General features: G+C 63.3%; 1 protein-coding gene across 1 annotated transcript in view; it reads left to right on the top strand.

The window, feature by feature from the left end:
• CFAP46 (cilia and flagella associated protein 46) overlaps positions 1–19,163 on the top strand; it is a 94,426-nt gene that overhangs the window by 12,749 nt on the left and 62,514 nt on the right. Inside the window, 13 exon segments of the mRNA XM_047073650.1 lie at positions 510–608; positions 2,342–2,532; positions 7,284–7,512; positions 7,647–7,767; positions 8,773–8,896; positions 9,075–9,202; positions 10,053–10,180; positions 11,014–11,147; positions 11,927–12,139; positions 13,598–13,763; positions 14,162–14,311; positions 14,682–14,789; positions 15,073–15,239. Of these exon segments, the coding sequence (XP_046929606.1) occupies positions 510–608; positions 2,342–2,532; positions 7,284–7,512; positions 7,647–7,767; positions 8,773–8,896; positions 9,075–9,202; positions 10,053–10,180; positions 11,014–11,147; positions 11,927–12,139; positions 13,598–13,763; positions 14,162–14,311; positions 14,682–14,789; positions 15,073–15,239 (1,958 nt within the window).

Below are 19,163 nucleotides of genomic sequence, written 5' to 3'. Positions count from 1 at the left end.
CTGGAGCTCTCTGTCCGCCCAGCCTCTGGGGACTCAGGGTGGCACGACACCTTTGGGAAAGCTTGGCAGTTTTGTAAAAAGTGAGGTAGACGCCGCCCCGACAAACCCCGGGCTCCTGCTGCGGCCCGCCTCCGCGTCCAGCGAGCAGGGCACTCTCTTCCTAAGCCGGCAGGGGTTAAGTCAAAGAAAACACGTTTGCCAGACTTTATAAGAGTTTATCTGAAATTGGTGCCATCATGTAAAAATTCGACGTCCAGTGAAATGGGCTCTCTCCCCCATGGTTAAAAAGGTAACCAAAAAAGCTGGTTTTGCTTTCTCACTTGAGTCTTTGCATTTTGGGGGAAAAAGGTTAGGTTTTTTAAAATATATATTTGTGTTCCCCAGAGGTCTTTTTGTTGAGTTTCTACCTAGTACGTTAATATCTTTAAATGGTTTTTGAAGTTAATGAATGTGTGTGATTTCTTTCACTAAAAACCCCCACGTGTGCAAAAACTGTGTGTGTCCTGTAGGACCCTGGGAAGCTGATTGAAATCAAATGCCTGGAGTATGAATTAGAAGCTTTAGGACTCGAAAGTAAAGTTAAAGTCTACGTCCGAGCAGCTGTTGAGGTAAGTCCTTGAACAGGAGTCAGCGTCACTGAGCGGCTTTGCACGTGTCCTGGAAGGTCGCTGGCCCCCGGGTGAGGGGGACACGAGGCCAGCCTCCCGTGCCTCGGGTTCCCACCGGTGAACACAGCCTCCCCGGCAGGAGCCCCGCCAGGACGGGCTCCCCCACGGCTCCTGGGCCACCACACAGCAGGCATGTCGGGGTCACGCAGCCTGGGCGGGGGGCGGGGCACGGAGATGAGCTCCCGAGAGCCCTCCTGCTGCCCGAGTGGCGGCGCCCGTCCCCGTAGCCCCATGCGCTTGCCCTTGGTCAGGCCTTCGTGTCCCTGTCATGGCTCTTTGCCATCCAGACCCCCGTCCAGGAAGGCAAAAGTCACTCCCTACCACAGCGTGGGGCTATCGGCCACGCGGGGCCTGGAAACCCGAGGGGCTCGGGGTAGGCGGTAAGGTCGTTGCACGCAGTGGGGGCAGGCAGGGATCTGGGGGTGGGGAGACGAGGGTGGCCAGAGGCTGTTGGGGGTTCAGGGATCCCCAAGTGCGTGGGGAGAGGCAGGGGCCCCGGGAAGGGCGGATCCAGGGGACGCCCAGGCGGGCGCGGTGCTCACTCGCGGTGACGGCCCCATCTGGAAACGGCGGACGTGGCTGCTGTGCTCCCCGTCTGCGGTCAGAGAGGAGGCAGCTGCCCAAACGTGGTGGTGACGTGAGCTTGGTTTCACTCTCCCATCTGCTTACTCAACGCGGTGGGATTTGGACCGGCAGCCCCTGCCAGAAAGGGAGTCCAGAGATCGTTTTAGACCATTCTTTAATGAGAAATTTGCAGCTTAAAAGGAGAAAAAAAGCTGTCGAAACAGAGATTTGGAGCCTCGTGTTGATTGGAGCCAACGCGGGCACTCGTGGGCTTGGCTCCTGGCACCCCCAGGGAGCCTTCGGGCCAGGAGATCGGCGGCCGGGCGCGGGGCCCCGTCCCCCACACCCGCAGCAGGCTCTGTGTGGCGCCTTCATTGCGGCCCGGCGGATATCCGCTGCTCTCGGACTTGCCCGTGTGGCTCCTCTAGCGTTGACCCTCCTGTCCGGCACCTGGTAGGCGCTTGACAAGCGCTGTGTAGGAGACGCTTTGCAGGGAACACTTTGGCCCCACGTGTGATCAGGAGATAGCAGCAGACGGGCGGTGCGTGTGGCCCTGGGGGCCGCAGGGAGTGCTGTGTGGAGCACAGAGCAGCTTCGGGCACCGGTTCGTGAGGCAGCGTGAGGGGAGGCCCCGAGGGTGCTGGCAGCCAGAAGTGTGGGACGTGGCCGAGTTTAGGACCCGTGGGCAGCCCCCGTGGGCTCTGAGCAGGCGTGGGGCTGGGAAGCCGGTTCCACGCATCTGAAAACGCGGGACCAGAGCCCGTCTGGTGGGAAGGGCACGTGCAGCACGGAACAGGGGACGTGTTCTTTGGGTTGTAAACGTAACAGGCCGCGGGCCGCAGGGCATGTACGAGGCTGAGAAGTGCACTTGGATGGAATCAATTCACGGAAGAGAACCTCATCCACGGGTGTGCAGAGGCCATTCCGGGCTTTTTAAGGGAGCATCTCGCAGACATTCTTACATCCCTTCTAGAAAAGAGGATGCAGGCCGCTGCCACAGACAGGCTCAGACCTCGGGTCCCGGCTGGCCCTCCAGCTTCCGGGCCTCGGGACCAGGCTCCCCACGCGGTACGTGGTGCTTCACGGGCCGGTCGATGTGTTTTGTGCAGGCCCAGCTGAATATAGTGCGGAGACTGGACATCACACTGCAGCGAGCCGTGCACCTGGGCGACCCCGGGGTCATCCACGTGGTGTGCACCACCCAGTGGAACACGTGTCTCCCTTTGCTGCAGCACAACCTGAGACACCACCTGCGGAAGCCGCTGGCCAACGTCGCGGACGTCCTGGAGAAGGTGGACAGGTGGCCTGCGTGTCTTCGTCCCGGGCTGTCCTCTCAGAGACGGGGAAACGTGGCGGGAGGGGGCCGGGGCAGAATCCCTCAACACCGGGAAAAAGATGAAACCCAGCTGACTTCCCCCAAAAAGGGTGCAAGCGGGAAACCCCACCCGCGTCAGAGAGGGCTCGTGCGGCTGCCGCGGGGATGGAGCCATCCGCGTGCCCCGCGCGGGGCTCGGCGGTCCCCCACCGCCCGCTAACGGAGAGCGGGCGCCCGCCTGGGTCCCCGCGCCGAGGGTCCCCGAGCCTGCAGGCACACCTACATCTCCACTATGCTTTCAGTAGGCCAGCCGTGGGAAGTGCTGAGAAGGCAGTAGAGCAGGGAGGGAGGGCGGGTGGGTGTTTAGGCAGGACGGTCCCAGTCGGTCTCCGAGAAACCGAGCCCAGACAGAGAGACGGCCCGGGGGCCGGGAGGATGACGCCCCAGGAGCAGAGCCCTCCATACACGTAGAAGGGGGGCTCATCAGTCCTCCAGGGGCGGAGGTTGTGCCGGGGGACAGCGTCATCAGAGGACCCGGCACAGAGGAGGTATCGCCAGTAGTCAAATGGCCACCCCGCTGTCGAGAACAGCCTGTGGACAGGGCGGGCGCCGGGTGGCACGGAAGCCGCCATGAGCCGGGAGGGACGGAGCTGTGGGAGGTGGGCAGCAGGCCCACGGCCCCTTGCAGACACCCCGGTCTTGTGCGTCCAGAGCTCACAGGGGTCTCTGGGAAGGTCACCTGGGCTGTGGACAGGGCGTAAACCCAAGGTGGCACCCATTTGAGAGCAGGAGGGCAGAGCGGGCCTTGAAATGCCTAAAGAGACAGGCCGGGCCACGGGAGGAGGACGCAGTCCCGGCCAGTGGTCCCTGGGCTGCTGCGGGGCGGGGGCGACCCTAGGCGGGCACGGGCGCAGGTGCAGGTGGCAGGGGGCGGGGCGGCTGGGAAGCATACGTGCCACATTCCCAGCGTCCTCGTTTTCCATCAGTTCTCTCATTTCACAGATTCTCTAATTTTTCCTTCTCTTTGGCCTGCTTTTAATTTTAATGAGTATATTTCTTATTTCCTATTAGCTTATTTTCATGTATGCCTGAGTTTAGAAAATAACTGGTGGTTTCCCCCTTTTTCTCTGCTAATTCTCCTAAGTGACATTGAGACCCCGCTGCCCCCAGTAGGACGCACGTGTGGGGGCATCCGCGTTGGCAACAGGCCCTTTAGCCCCGGATGGTGTTTCTTCTGTGGCTGTGAAGACGGTCATGTGCCTTTTCTCTCCCGTTCTTACTGCCTGAATCACGCCGATTGAGTTTTGGGGGTTGAACCAACCGTGCACGCTCTGTGTGGTCCCGATCTTTTCACTCTTTAATGTATTGCCAGGTTCGGCTTCCTTCCCGTGATTTGTTAGAGGGTCTTATGCATATGTTCATGAGGACATCGGCCTGTGTTTTCCTTCCTTTGTCAGGGTTGACGTCAAGGTCACGCTGACTTTATAAAATGAATCGGGAAGCTAGGAAGTATTCTTTCTCCTTAGAACGTTCTGGGCCTGGGGACTGTGCCGAGTGGCTGCTTCTGGAGGAGGGTTCCAGGCTGCCACACTCCCCGTGGCAGGTCAACGCCGAGGAGTCCTGGTGGCAGCTGATGGCATTGTCTGTCCTTGTTGAGGGGCTCTTGGCAGCTCCTGTGAGTGTCCCCTCGGGCTGACCCTGAGGCCAGGTTCCCCTGGGTGCAGAGTGCTCAGCCCAGCGAGTGCCGGCTGGAGTGCGGGCCTCCGGCTCCGAGCCGCCTGGCCTCTGGCACCCCGTGTCTCCCTCAGCTTTGCTCGGCGTGGTCCCAAACACCGCGTCCCGCACGTTTGGGGTCGTGTCTCCTCGTGGCCTCTTAGCCGCTGGTGACCCCCCTGCCTTGAAGGCTCCGGCGTGTGGTGGTAACACCACCTCCCCGGATGCACGGCCTCTCCTTTTCCATCCTCTTAAATCCTGTCCTCTGTGTACCTTGAACGCGCGGAGCACGGCCTGGCAGTGTCGGGTGGACCGCTGTCTGTCCGCCTTCCATCACTGTGACCCTCTGCGTGGTGCCTGGAGCCCCGCACCCTCTGCGCTCCGTGTCCTGCTGAGCTGGTCTTCGACCTCACGTCTTTCCGCTCATCCTTTCTCCTTCCTGTGGCTCCTTCCCTGCCTTCCTCGAGGTTAACTTTTAGAATTCTGTCCACTTCCTCGGCTGTACTTTGCGGGGGGCGGGGGGGGGGGCGCCGCTCGAGGGCCAAAAATACGGGTCCTCGGGCAGCAGAGTCCGTGAGGGCACCCCGCAGGCAGGGCCCCCGCAGCCCTTCTCCTCCCTCAGCCCGCTCCCTGCCTCCGTGCCGTCGTGGCCGTGGGCTCCCCTCGATGTAGTGTGACGTCTCCCACGTGAAGATGTGTCCACTTCAGCTTTGCAGTGCTGTCGTCTGGTCTTGGCGGCCAGTGGTTTTCTTCAACAAGGAGAACGTTTCAGAGGGAAACGAGGGTGTCTTGGGTTTGCCTCCCTCTTGGCCGGTCCCGCTGGGTCTCTCCTTCCCACACACCCAAGCTCCCACCTGCTCGATCTCAGCCCTAAGAGCTTCTGCCGTGTTGACCTGAAATGGCTTCACCTCGTCCCCATCTTTGAAGAGTATTTTCACCGGTCACCGGATTCTGGGTTCAGGGACAGTTTTCCTCTTCAGACACTTTGAAGACGATGTCCTGCTTTCTGGCCGTCACGTTCCTGAGGAAGACGTGCGCTGTTTTCGGCGTCGTTCTGTGTGCCGGGAGTCTTTCTGCTTCTTCTGTTTTCAGAGTTTTGGTCGTGGGATTCCTCAAAGCCTTAAAGAACCCTCCTTGGGTTGGCTGCGATGCCCGGATATGTGACCGGACGTCTCAGGTTTGCGGAGTTATTGGCTGTGACTTCGTCCTTCTCGCTCTCCGCCTCCTGGGACCTGGGTTTCGAGTGCACCCTCGATACTGCCCACAGGTCCCCAAGTCTCCGCTCGTTTTTACATCTTGTTCAGTCTGTCCCTCTGGTGGCTGATTTCCTTCCGCCGTCTCCTGTGTGCCGTGAGCCCTGAGCAGGAGTTTTCCCCTCACGTAGTCTAGTTCCGAGCTCAGGTACCTCCCGTGTCTGCATTTCTCCACCTCGCCTGAGATTCAATATCTGTTCTGTCCTTAGTATTGTTTTCCTTCAGGTTTTTGATATATTTGTACTTGTATTGTAATACGTGCATTAGTGGATTTATCTGGTAAACTCAACATGTGGTCCTTCCCGTATCCTGACTGTGGGTCACGTTTTTCTCGTCCTTGCTCGCCTGGTATGCACCGAACAGTGTGGGTGATACGCTGCAGGGTGCTAGGCTCTGTTGTCCCGTCTGGGGAAGTTGGTTTCTGTTGGAAAGGCGTTGAGTTAACCACGTCTGGTGACGAACAGCCTCCTGGTCGTCCGGTCTCTGGTGCCACAGAGCCCCTCCCTCCTGTCAGCCTAGGACTCCAGCCGCCCAGGCTGTGCTCTGATGTCGCCTCCTTGGCACGGCGGCCCCGCGCTCTGTCCCCCGGGGGGCCGACAATCACGGGCTCGCGCCTGACGCCCCCCGGGGGCCGCGGCCTCGCTCCGCCGGAGCCCCGTGCCGGCCGCCTCGCATACGTGGCCCCGCTTTGTGGTTGCTGCGTGTCGCAGAGTCACTTACCACCGTCGGAGGATTGCTCACTTCTAAGTCCTTTTCGCCTGGTCCCGTTCCTCCGTTGTGGCAGCTGCGTGCCCTCATTCGAGTCACGGCCTCTTCAAGCGAGCCGTCTGCCAGGTCGTTCCCAGAGTGGGCTGACCCTCCGTGCGGCCCCCTCTGCTGTGTGTGGCATTGGCTGGCCTCGGCCAGCTCCTAAGCTGTCCTCTGTAGCCACCCCGGGACCATGGCCCTGGCTGCCGCCCGGGCTTGTGGAGAGTCTGTGGGTGAACCTGGTCCCCCGTGAGGAGCGCGGGCCCTCTCCCGGCACTGACCAGGGCCACGGGGCCTCCCCGCCTCCTCGTCCCTGAGGTCGTAGGCAGGCCACGTGGCATTTACGCCTCCATCTGTGCTCAGTTCGCGGGTCCCGTGGAACTCGCGTTCGGCCAAATCTGTTGGATTTGCCAATGCTGGCGTCCCAGGGCATGACCCCGTGACGTGGGCTCTCTGCCTCCCGTTGATGGAAAGGCTGTGAGGGCCCCTCGCTGACACCCGTAGACACTGGCAGAGGTAGGGTGAGGGCCCGTGGGGCACGGTGGCTGTTCTGAGCGCGGGGGGTGCCCCAGCTGCTAAGACCCGAGCGGGGCTGCCTTCGGAGGGCAAAGAGCAGGCTTCCGGCCACACGCTGCGGGGGGGGGGGGGGCAGGCCGCAGGGAGCAGTGGGCGTTGGGGGAGGGTGGGCGGTGCCCGTGGACAGACCAGGTGGCTGCAGCGTCCCAAGCTTCCCGAGCCGTCCCTGTGCGCCACCCGGCAGGCCTCACTGGCGTGTCCCAGGTCTGCCAGCTTGCTGCTTCTGGGCCTCGGAGCGCGCGCCCCAGCCGCTCTGGCGTCCGCAGGGCCCTCGCCGCTTGTCCCCCCGTCTGAGTCCTCCAGGCAGGCCGGGCAGGGCCTAAAGGATGCAGGAAAGCCAGGAGCAGCCGGAGGCTCACTGCGCGTCTCCCCCTGGGGCGTCTACCGGGAAGCCAGTGCTCCCGGGGCCCGCGTGACGCTGTGCTGTCCCCTCCCCCCCCCCACCAGCCTCATGGTCCTGCTCCGCTGCCAGGTGCACATGGAAATGGTGCACATCGAGGAGGACGAGGACCGGCTGGAGCCGGCCATGCGGCACCTGCAGAAGGCCATGCGTCTGGACGGCCTGGGCCTCTACCAGGACCAGCTCAGGACGGCCTTCAACCGGCTGTATCTGTGCACCAGGCTGTACCAGTGCCCTGAGCGTGCCGAGGACAAGGCCGTCGTGGCCGTCGAGCAGGTGCTGTCATCACGGCCTCTGTGGGGTTGGCCGGGGGGCTGGGGCCTTGCGGGAGCCCACGTGCCTCCTTGGAACAGCCCGGAGACAGTGTCGCTTCTGGCGACGTGAGAGCCCGCTCTTCCTTCCTGCTGCAGGCCAAGAAAGCTGTCCCAAAAGACAGCGTCAGGAAGAAGCGGGCTCTCCTAGTGAACGCGGGCCTGGCCCTGGCCCCCGACACCTTCCAGATTGTGCTCGACAGCGAGAACGAGGCCAAAGGCAGGCTGGCTTTCTCTTCCAGAGCCCGGGGGCCGCCTGAGCCTCGTGCCGTCTTGAGGCAGACGCTCAGCCTGGCGTGTGGGGGCCACGCCATGCCGGCCGAGGGTCCGAACCTTGACGTGTGCGGTCTGGGCCTCTGAAAGCACCAGTCTGGAGGGGGCATGGCTGCAGCCCCCCTGTGTCTTGCAGGTGGCAGTGTCCTCCGTGCCTTCACCTCGTCCCCGTGGAGACACAAATAAGGCCACATTCTGAGGTTCTGGGGGTTAGGGTTCATCATACCTTTTGGGGGGCCCAGTTCGGCCCACTGACCCGCCAGGCACATCACATTCTTGAGGATGGCGGCGGCTGGGTGCCCGGCTGGGGGGCCCCACCGAAGGCCGCCCCGAGGCTCCCCCAGCTGTCATGCCCCAGCGGTGGGGAGAAGACGGCTCTGGGACGTGGCCCTCAGTGGCCGTGGGGCTCACTGGGTGTGGCCGCCCTGGCTTTCCGCTGTGCCCTGCAAGTGTCGGCAGAGCCCTGAGGTGCTCCGATCGGTAAGAGCATTGCTGGCCGGCCGGGAGCCCAGCCGGAGAAGGCACCCCGGCCCTGCAGGGTGAGGGGCCCCGGGGGCGGGGGGCTGGCTCCTGGAGGCGGCTGGCGTGTTGGCTGAGAGGGGCACGGCATGTGCCACACGCTCTGTGCAACTGTGCCGGGCAGCCCCGCGCTCGGGGAAGCCAGGCTCTCCATGGCTTGCGCTTTGTTTATCAAAGGGAGCCCCCGCCACCCAGCAGACCAGAGGGCCAGGCCGCGGGAGGGAGCGGGGGTGTCGGGCAGGGGCCGGCATGAGAGAGTGCCCTCCGGAGGGGCACCAGCTCACACCTGTCCAGAGCGCAGAGCCCCCGGGCCGCTGCGTGTGGGGGCGGCACCCCCCTGGCACCAGGGTCCCCGGGACGGAGGTGCGGCCCCTCCCAGTCCTGGGCCCTGGGACACCGGACGCCAGCCTTGCCCTTCCATTTCCGCCCGCAGTGTCTACAGGGAAGACCAGGGGCCGGTTCAGCTTCCTGTTCGCGAAGGCACGGCACCACATCATCAGCGTGGACAAGGCCGCCGGGCACTTGTGGCGTCTGGGGGGCGAGAACGCCAGGGAGCGGTGGGTGAGGCGGCGCCCCCGGCCGGGCTAGCGGGACACCCGCCCCAGCAGGGAGGGGCGCGGGCACCCCCCGCGGGCGAGAAGGGCCGTGGCTCGCGCGCCCCCCGCGGTGGTGCCGGGTGGCCTGTCACGAGCGACACGCGCACGCGCTCTTGTCGCTTGGCTCCTCGGCGAGCAGAATACAGATCTGGGCCGAGCTCGCCAAAGTCGCCCGGAAGCAGGGGGTGTGGGACGTTTGCCGGACAGCGTGCCGCTTCTGCCTCCTGTACGACGTCAGGGCGAAGAGGCCGGCGCGGCTGAAGAGAGGTACGAGGGCCCCCACACGCGCGCCCAGGCGCCAGCCAGGGTCGCATGTTCTCCGAAGCCCGGAGCCGGACCGTGCGGCCGCCCCTGGGCAGGGGCCGGCAGCCCCGATGACCAGTGGGGCGGCTCCTGCCGGGGGCCGGGTCAGTGTGCACGTGCTGGAAGCAGGGGTCCTGCGATGGAAGGGACTCCCGAGCGTCACCGTGACCCGCCGGACCCTGTGCAGCCGGGCCCTTGTCCCTTTGCTCTTTGGTCCCTCAGGGTCATCGGGGCTCCAAAAGGGAAGGCACCTGCTGTGAGCAAGAGAACAGAGGCCGCCGTGTCGGGCGCCTGGGGGCAGAGGGCAGAGGGCAGAGGGCAGAGGTGACAGTGAATGGGGGGGGGGCTGAGGTGGGTGGGGTTTTCTCGGGAGTGTGGGTGGAGGACGGCCTCCCACATCAGCACAGATTCTGGGGCTGATGGGTCAGTGGGCAGGTCCGATGGACGGTCAGGGCACAGGCATGTGCCAGGGGTCTGAGGAGACCCAGGGCAGGGTTGCTGCAGGCTTGGTGGGGCCGGGTGCTTCTCAAGGGGCACAAGCAAAACCAAGAATGTGTTGTCGGGGACGTCAGTGACACGTGAGCTGCGGCTGAGCCGGCTTTGGGGACACGTTAGCCACCCGCCCAGGGAGCCCTGCACCCCGGGGGTGGGGGGGCCTTTCCTCCGGCCCCTTCTAGCAAAGACGCACCTCCCAGAGACCCCTGTCTGCCCCCGGAGCTGGGGGTGAGCCAGGAACCCTTGAGATGTTTTTGTTTCTTGGCTGCAAAAGAAGCACCACGTCTGACCAAGGCTGAGGCTCCGCTCTTTCCCCCAGGAAAGAAGAAGAGGGGCGGAGACAGCGCGGCCCAGGACGGCCGGGGCCACTCAGAAGTGACGTCGCAGCGGCAGGCGTCCCCGAGCCTGCTGCGCAAGTTCGCCGAAGTGGGGTTCATCAACGCAGAGGTGCGTCGCTGGTGGGTCGGCGTGGGCGCCTGTGCTTTGTGGAACACTGCCCCTGAAGACCCGCCTCCTGAAGGGACGGGTGCCGAGTAGGGGCGCCTTCCTGGTGCGCGAGGGCCCCGTGATTGCGTGTCCCCTTTCCTTAGAGATAGTTTCTGCATCGGGAGCCCACAGTCACGTGGGGACTACGCAGTGACCTGCTGTTTTGGGGGGTTGCATCGGAGTGGACGTCAGAAGCACTTTGAGCAAGTTGTAGCGGGGAGAGGTGTGCCATCAGGGGTCAGCACTGGGCCACAGCACCTGCACCTCCGCCCGCGGGGGCCACGCTCCACGGCACTGCGTAACCAAAATCCTTGGAGCCACGTTAGGTCGTTTCTCCTGGGGTCTGGGCAGCCGGGCTAGAGCGCGCTCTGAATTACTCGGGGACCGTCTGCTAAGTGCCTCCCAAATGCCGGGCCGATGCCGTGAGCTGGGGACGCAGTGAAGACTGGGGCACAGCCAGCGGTGGCAGGGCCACCTGCCCGGCCGTGCCAGTGCTCTCGGCAGCCTTCAGTGCCTCTGCGCGCTCGTGAGGTGACCGGGGGCAGACGCGGCCGGGCGCTGGCCAACGTTGAGAAGTGACTGTGTCCGAGGAATGGCGTGACTTGTGTGGGGCTCGTAGAAGGAGCCGTCTCTTCCCGGGACACGGTATTTGTGGGTGAGGTGGAGGGAGGACCCTTGAGGCTGAGAGGACCACGGGGCATTGCGGGGTCTGCCCACCCTGTGCCTGGCCGCGTGTTCCCGCCTGGCTCTGCGTCTGTGCCCTGTGACTCTGCCGCCCCTCGCTTCCTTCGCAGGCCACCGTCCACCTGCTGCGCTCAGAGGGCGTGCAGCTCAATGACCACCCCACCCCCCCGGAGGACCCGAGCCAGCACTCGGCCGGCTACACGCTCGAGTGCCCCGAGGACAACACACAGTGGGTCGTGTACCGGTAGGTGGCCCGGAGGGGCCCCGGCGTCCCCGGCAGCTGCCAGCACGGCTCAGCCACGGAGCGGGCCGGGTGGCCCAGGGAGGCTGCGCCCACACCAGGGGCGTGGCTGGTGTCATGCGTGGCCGGCGTGGCAGGATGGTTACTCTAGTGTGTTTTAGTAGAATCCACACTTTGGCTCCTTCCAGTTAGCGTATTTTGTTATTAGTAAAAAGGGGATACGATGGGTTGGTGTAAGCAGTGGGGTGTGGAAGGGGAGCGGCTTTCCGTGCGCTCAGAGGACGAGCTGTGGTCTGGGCCTTGGTCACGAGTGTGGGTGAGCAGAGCGCTTCACGTAGAACATCCCAGAAGACACAGCACGTGAAATGGCACGACAGAAACGCTCGTGAATTTGAGATGCTCTGTTAACAGTGATACCAGGGTCTCAGTTGTCTTTGATCTAAAACTAAGTATTTTTAAGAGAGAGTGTGGTAGTGCGTGAATATCGGCCCCATGTCGCAGGAGCCGCACACCGTCTAACTGCCCACCCGCTAACTGGAGGGGCGAGCCTCTGTCACTAGCGAACAGGCTCCCGTGGAGGCAGCGGGCAGTCGCAGCACGGGGACACGGCCCGGCCCCTGCGGGCGGGTCGAGGGGACGCAGTGGGTCGCGGCAGGCAGTCCAGGCCGGGGGCAGGCTCCGCAGACCAGTGGGCCACGGGCAGACCGCATGTTCGGGTCCCTAATGCCCGTTCGGGAAAGGTCTCGTTTCGAAGGAAGAGCTTGACGGGGTGCGTTCTGCAGGACCTGGATTGAGAGTCTGTCACGGGGCGCCATGGACAGCTGGCTGCGGTGCGCCGAGATAGGGCGAGAGATCCAGGAAGGCTGGATCGTGCAGAACGCGGTGGTCTACGTCCTCAACCACAACCGCCACCTCATCGTGGCCGGGAGGCAGAGGGAGCTCGTGGACGCCTTGGACCACCTCCTGAGCATCGTCAAGGCCACGGGCCACAACGGGTAGGTGTGGCTGGCGGGTCCCGCGTGCGGTCCTGACCCCCGGGGAAGGCTCCGTCCTGCTGCTCCGAGAGACCTTGATTCAGGCCCGGGGACTGTGGGGTCACACACGGGTCCGCCGGTGGGGGTGGTGACCCGGGACCCTCCCCGCCGTCGTCAGTGCCCTCCTTCCGGGAAAGGCAGGTCTGCCGTTGGCTGGTGTCTGACAGTGATTGGGACGTGGGGACAGGGGGACAGGGGGAAGGCTGTGGGGGCACAGGGAGGGCTGCTCAAGCATCCCAGGCTCCGTTCACTAGCCGTGCACCCCAAGCCAGATGCTCACCCTCTCTGAGCCGCAGGGCGGCCCATAGTGGTGGAGGAAGGCCTCGGGCCCACCCGGCAAGGAGCCCCCCACCCTCACTGTTTCTCAGCACGGAGCCGGCCTGCCCCACTCTGTTCCAAACAGAATGATTCTAAGGAAGGTTTGCTGAGACCCGGATCAGCTGGGAAAAATGGAAGCAAAGAGCGACTCCTTTGTACGAGTCTCATCTGGTTTCATGGAAGGTTGCAAACGTGCGTCTGTGTTTTCTTACGTAGATGGATGGGAGCCCGGGAGATTGCTGTTTTCGTGAGCTAAAATTGGAAATTTAAAAGCAAGACAGACCACAGTGTCACCCGACAAGGATGACATTTAAAGACTCTCCTTGTGTGTTTTTTGCTGGTTTGGTTTTTAGTCTGAACGATAAGCTTTAGGTTTTCTCATCAGATACCGAAGTAGATGTGCTAGGCGGGGTGGGAACCAGCAGGCCGCGTGCCGGTTTTCGTCAGGGACGATTAATAACGAACACGGAGCCCGAGCTAGAGAGCCCCTCGCTGGGCAGTGAGCAGGCCCTGTGGATGCCCCTCTGATGCGAGCGCCCCAGCGGGGCTCCGCAGACGCCAGCCTCTCCCCTCCCAGCACTGCCGTGAGTTTCCATCGCAGATGGAGCTCAGACTTTGAGTCCCCGGTTCTGGACGTGCGGAGACCGTTTGCAGCAGTTTTCGACGTTTTGGTGCCATAACGTTGCCAGTGAGAAACGTGGGCGTTCTGGCCGAGGCCCATTTGATCTGTTAACCAACCGGTAGAAGTGCCCGGGCCGCGACTGAGGCCTGACGGACGCCCGGCAGCGGGCACGGAGGCCAGATGGGCCTCTCTGTCCCGCCCCGACGATGCCCCGAGGAGCCCGCCTGCCTGGCACGGCGGCGCCCTCTCGCCAGGAAGGCCACCTGTGGCGGGGAGCCAGGCGTCACCGGAGCGGCCCTCGTCACAGCCAGCTTCCCCTAGGAGGCCTTGGAACAGCTCAGCAAACTGGCGCCGGGACCATCGGCGCCTGTCGTTGGTCCCGGCAAGATGGGAGCCCGGCAAACGCACTTTGTCACGGACTCGTCTGCTTGAGTCTGTGCGTGCGACTGTGTTCTCACCTGCCGGCACGCTCTTTCCAGAGACTTCACTCTGCTGGGGATGCTCTGCAACACTTTGGCTCGAGGCTTGATTATCAACTGGATTCCGACCCAAGTGCCGGAAAAATCTAGAAGACCCATGCGCCCGAACCTGTTTCACGCACCACTGGACTCAGGAGCCAGCGCTGAAGTCAGGACCGCGGTGGAGGTAGAGCCCTCGCTGCGCGAGGCCGGAGGGGAGGGACCCTCACTCCACTAGCGCAGGTGACGGGTGGCCATTAGGAGGTGAAACTGGCTAGGGTTTTCTACTGCCAGGAAATAGGGAGCAGGGCAAGGAGGGGCAGAGAACATGCATTTCTGTAAGAGGAAGACAGAGAGCCGGGTGTTGTCAGGGAGGGGAGGCGGCGGAGCCGGGCAGGTGGCAGGGCCAGCCGGGGGCCCCCCAGGGGCGCGTGGGGGCCAGGCCGCCCAGCTGCAGGCCTGGTGCCTGTTTAAACCCCCGCCGGTCTGACCACGAGCCAGGCCCACTTACTTTTACTAGTTTGGGTCTTGGCTCGGGCTCCTGTTCAGAGTTCAGGCTCTAGAACAAGGCCCCATCTGTGTTAGGTTTGCGAGTTCGCCCTGAACCTGAGCACCGGGACGGAGCCCGAAGAGGTGGTGCCCTTGAGCACCCAGCAGCAGCTCCTTGCCACCTGGGTGAAGGCCCGGCAGCTGCTACAGCAGCAGATCGGGCCACGGCTGGGTGCGGACGAGCAGGTGCCAGGGGTCTGGGGCGCGGGCAGCGTCTGGGAGCTCCCGGGGGCTCGGAGGGCTTGGCGGGCCGGGGCCTGCAGGGCGGACGCCTCCTGCTGAGGTCTTCCCTGGTCTCCCGCCTGAAGGGGGACAAGCAGGGACCCAGAGAGGAGAGCTCCCACAGACGTGGGCTCTGAGGTCATGGGCGGGCCCTGCCCCACCCCCCGGCCAGCCCAGCCACCAGACCTGCTGCCTCGTCACTGCCTGGAAAGGGACCTTGGAGAGAAACCGACACACCAATGGCTCTGGCTGTCGCCGCGATGCCCGCGTGTCCCAGGGCTCCGGGCCCCAGCGTCCCGGTACCCCCGGGCTGACGGGCGCTTCCTTCCCCCAGAGTCCCAACGAGGACGTCAACTCGGTGACCAGAGTTCTCGTTGCTCTGGAGATGTACTCCTGCAACGGGCTGGGCCTCATGGACTTCTCCGTGCCCCCCTTGGCCCAGGTAGGCGCCACCGGTGCCCAGAGCCCCCAGCCTGAGGCCACTCGTTCGGGTCAGCTGCTCAGACTCAGAGCCGGGGTCAGAGGGCCTTGCCTGAGGCGGCAGACTGGGTGCCCTGTCGCGGGACCCCGTCCTCACCACGGCGCTCACCTGCCCCTCGCAGGGTGCCCGAGCCATTCCACGTGGGAGCCACCCGTGCGCTTCCTCTGCAGTCGGCTCGGGGCGGGGACCCCGGGGGTGGCACGTCAGCCGCGCTAACAGACGCCCCTTCTCCCCTGCCCGGAAGGTGGTGGAAATGGCTTCTGAGTGCAACTGGTCGGACCCCCTGGTGGAGCTGCAGACCCTGACACGACTGACCCACTTTGCCCACATGGCCCACGACCACGAGGTCGCCATGGCCTGCTCGCAGAAGGCCATCCAGATGGGCATTAGGCTCCTGAGGATGTTTAGCCGGTAAGTAGCTGTGGACCGATCCCCCTGAGGCCAGGAGGGGTCACCGGGCCCGAGCGCCAGCCCTGGGTCATCCCAGCACGTGTCCCGGCAGCCGTGCCCGTGTGTCCGTGCGCCTCTGCCTGCCAGCTCCTCGTCAGCCAGCACGACGCCGTCAGCCACGGCTCCAGAGGGCCGGGTTCAGAAGGGTTCTGAGGCCACACGAGGCTCACTGGCCGTGAGCGTGACGGTCACGGGCACAGAGGCAGAAAGGGGCTCCCGGGTCACCGTCTGCCATCCCCGACAGACAGAGCTTTGATGAACGTGGTTCTGAGTGGGCAACACAGACGTGCCACATAAATTCAGAAGTCACCGAGGAGGTGTCCCGGTGACAAGAAAGCCCTCCGGCCCCTGTCGCCCTGCCCGCTGCGGGCCGCTCGCTCTCCGGGGGCCATGGCTGCCGGATGTCGCGGCACGAGCTCCCGGACCCCTGTCCCCGTGCGGCGCTGGACGCCCGCTTTCCCTCACAGCTTCCGGCGGCTCTCGCATTCCGACCTCCGATCGGGAATTGTGTTTCTGCGTCTTTCCCCTCGTTGTGAGTGTCAGGCTGTTTTAATTTGTTTCTACTGTGAGTTTTTTCTGTGGTGACGACCGTTTTCCTTGAGGGTCTTGTGGGTTATTTCCTGGAAACCACGAAATCACCGACTCGAGGGTATGAAGAAGACGTTCGTAGTGAGTCCGCAGCCAGGGTGGGCAGGCCGGACCCAGGCGTGCCGAATTGCCACGTGAGGCCGACCTCGGGCCGCGTCCGCGTCTCGGGCTGCCCGCTGTGGCAGCGTGATTGGCAGCGTGGGGGGGGGGGGGTCTGTCCCCGACCGAGAACCCCAGGGACACGGATGCGTCCGCCATACCTCAGCGGCAGTTCCGGGGCCTGCGTGGGACACACGCAGCGTGTATTTGGGGGCCAACAAATGAATGCCACCTGAGACGTCTTAACACCGCCGGCCTCCAAGTGGCCAGGGTCTCAGATGCGCGTGGGGTCCCTCCGAGGACCCCGCGGCACCACCTCAACCAGCTCTCTGGTGGGTGCCACCGTCCCCATATTGCAGGTGAGGAAACCGAGGCAGGCGCAGGCCACGTCTGTGGCCGGAGGCCACCTCCCCGGCAGGCGGCAGAGCCGGGACCGGGCCCAGGCGTCCGGTTCTACAAGCCCACGCTCCCAGAGACCCCCGGATGCAGCCTCTCGGACGCGGCCACGCGCCCATTCTGTGGGCAGGAGCACGCCAGAAACTGCCGGAGGAGTCAGCCGCGATCCCTGTGGGTTCACATCCCTGAGACGGGCACAGCACCCGGCGACGGGAGCCCCCAGGACGCAGGGCAGCAGGAGAGGCCCCCTCCCGTGGGTAGGGCTTGGGCCCAAGTAACAAGGTCCATTGCTGAGAGGTAACGGGGAGCCTCGTCTCTGGCTGGTCGCCGTAACTTCCTCAAGAATCGGACGCGGTTGTGGCAGCCTGCGTTCTGAGGGCGTGCGTGGGTCCCAGCTGCCCCACGAACAGAAGACCGCGTCACACACTGCGGCAGCCGCCTTTCCACCGCACCCCTTCTCTCCGGGTGGGGTGGTGCGTGCCCGCCAGGACCTGCCCTCCTCAGACGGGACGCTCAGGCACAGAGGCCTGGTGTGGGGCAGCGGCGGGTCGAGGGGAGACCCGGTGGCTCTCGTGCCAGCCGGGGGGCTCCAGCCACACGGGGGCACAGGAAGCTCCCTCCGAGGGCCGCAGGGCAGGGAGGGGATGGACGCGTGACTGAAGAGTCCGGCTGAGGACCCCGGTCACCGGCCCGAAGTAGCAGGTGGGGTGAGACGGTGGCCCTGCGAGGAAGGTTGGGGTGGGTTCCCAGGACCGTGGGCCACACGGCCCGTCGAGACAGGGCTGCCCTCGAGCGACCCCGGAGCTCAGGGCAGCGCCTCCGAGGCCCAGGGGTCCGTAGACGCAGAGGCAGAGATTTCTGGAAGAACACCGGAGCCGTGGATGTCTGTCGGGATGAGGTGGGGCGGGACGAGGCTTCCCCACAGGAGGGGAGGAGAGGCGGCCGGCGGAGGGTGAGGGCCGTCGGAAGCTCGTGGAGCCGGCAAGTCGAGGATCGGGCAGTTGACTAAACCCTCTGAGGAGCCGGACGTTTGGGGCAGGTGTCCGTCAGCCTTGCCCGAGGTACCCGTGCCCACCGACCTGAGGCGGTAGCTGTGGGGGCGTCAGAAGGGCTCCGTCTGAAAACAGAGTAGCTGAAGCACAGCCGTGACGGAGCCTGTCCGTTCTCACCGCCAGCGCTGAGGGTCATCACGAGGGGCCCTTCCTCCGGCACAGTGTGGACTGACCTCTCTCAGAGGCTACGGGTTATTTTCTCTCAACAGTCTGTCCTGAGAGGTACTTGGCTTCCACAAGGGAAGCCTCCCACGCTCTCTGACTTCCCACCCCAGCTGGGGGAGACCGAGGGGTGGTCCCTGGTCATGCAGCTCGGTGGCTACCGGGCGCCCACCCGCTGCTGGCCTCCACCCACGAAGGAGCCCAGTGCACTGAGGCGGGACGTGCGGCCGCCGTGCACAGAGCACCTGGCCGCCTGCCGGGACGCCTGACCCCGGGCAGAGCACCAGGGCTCCCCTGCTTGCTACCGGCTCCCCACCAGCATCTCAGCCACACTCTCAAATAGGGAGAATTCCTCGGGATACGCAGATTATGCGACAACCAGAGGAGAACGTTAAGAAAAACCCCTCAAACTTACTCGAGAAGTTGCGGCATTTAAAAAGTGTGTAGTGTTGTGGAAGAAGGAATAATCAAGGACTGGAGATCCCTTGAGAAGAAATTGAGTGAAGATTGCAGCGTGAGGAGGGGCTCCTGGGCGGCTCAGTGGGTTGAGCGTCCGACTTCAGCTCAGGTAACGATCTCACAGTTCACAAGTTCGAGCCCCGCGTCGGGCTCTGTGCTGACAGCTCGGAGCCTGGAGCCTGCTTCAGATTCTGCGTGTGTCTCTCTCTCTTTGCGCCTCCCCTCTTGTGCTCTGTCTCTCTCTGTCTCTCAGAAATAAAACATTAAAAAAAAAAAAGGTATCAGTGTGAGAAAATCTCTCAGGAAGTAGATGAGAAAGGACGCACACAGAAAATGTGACGGAAAAGCCAGGAGCCACACCGGAGCCACACAGGAGGTCCAACGACTAACCTTCAGAACCCCGGGAAAGAACAGAGAGTGTGCTTCAGAAAGAAGTTTGAATGCGGATTGTGATGCAGGACAGGCTCCAGGGCAGACAACGCCGCCGCCTGACGGACGCTCTCACCAGCGGGCAGCAGGGGAACGGAGTCACCCTCACGTGCAGACGCACCACAGGGACACGTCTGGTCATCACAGATGAAGAGAGTGTCCGAACCGCCTTTAAAAGAAATCCACCTGCACCTCAGCAACTTCTTACGAGACACGTCTCCAGAGGCGAGGGAAACAAAAGGAAAAACGAACTACTGGGACCTCGTCAAAATAAAAAGCTTCCGCAGAGCGAAGGAAACAAGCAGCAAAAGTAAAAGGCAACCTACGGAATGGGAGAAGATATGTGCAAACGACATATCAGATAAAGGGTTAGTATCCGAAATCTATAAAAAACTTACCAAACTCAACACCCAAAAAACAAATAATCCAGTGAAGAAATGGGCTAAAGGCATGAATAGACACTTCTCCAAAGAAGACATCCCGATGGCCAACCGACACATGAATACACGCTCCACATCACTCCTCATCAGGGAAATGCAAATCAAAACCACAATGAGCTACCACCTCATACCTGTCGGAATGGCTACAATGAACAAGTCAGGGGACTCTGGATGCTGGCGAGGATGTGGAGAAACGGGAACCCTCCTGCACTGCTGGTGGGAATGCAAACTGGTGAGGCCGCTCTGGAGAACAGTGTGGA

The sequence above is a fragment of the Lynx rufus genome, unplaced genomic scaffold (genome assembly GCF_022079265.1).
Source record: "Lynx rufus isolate CCGP_SWC_20201006 ecotype Redwood Valley unplaced genomic scaffold, mLynRuf1.p SCAF_11, whole genome shotgun sequence".
In the NCBI taxonomy this organism is placed as follows: domain Eukaryota; kingdom Metazoa; phylum Chordata; class Mammalia; order Carnivora; family Felidae; genus Lynx; species Lynx rufus.
This window is presented reverse-complemented; position numbering and strand designations above follow the sequence as displayed.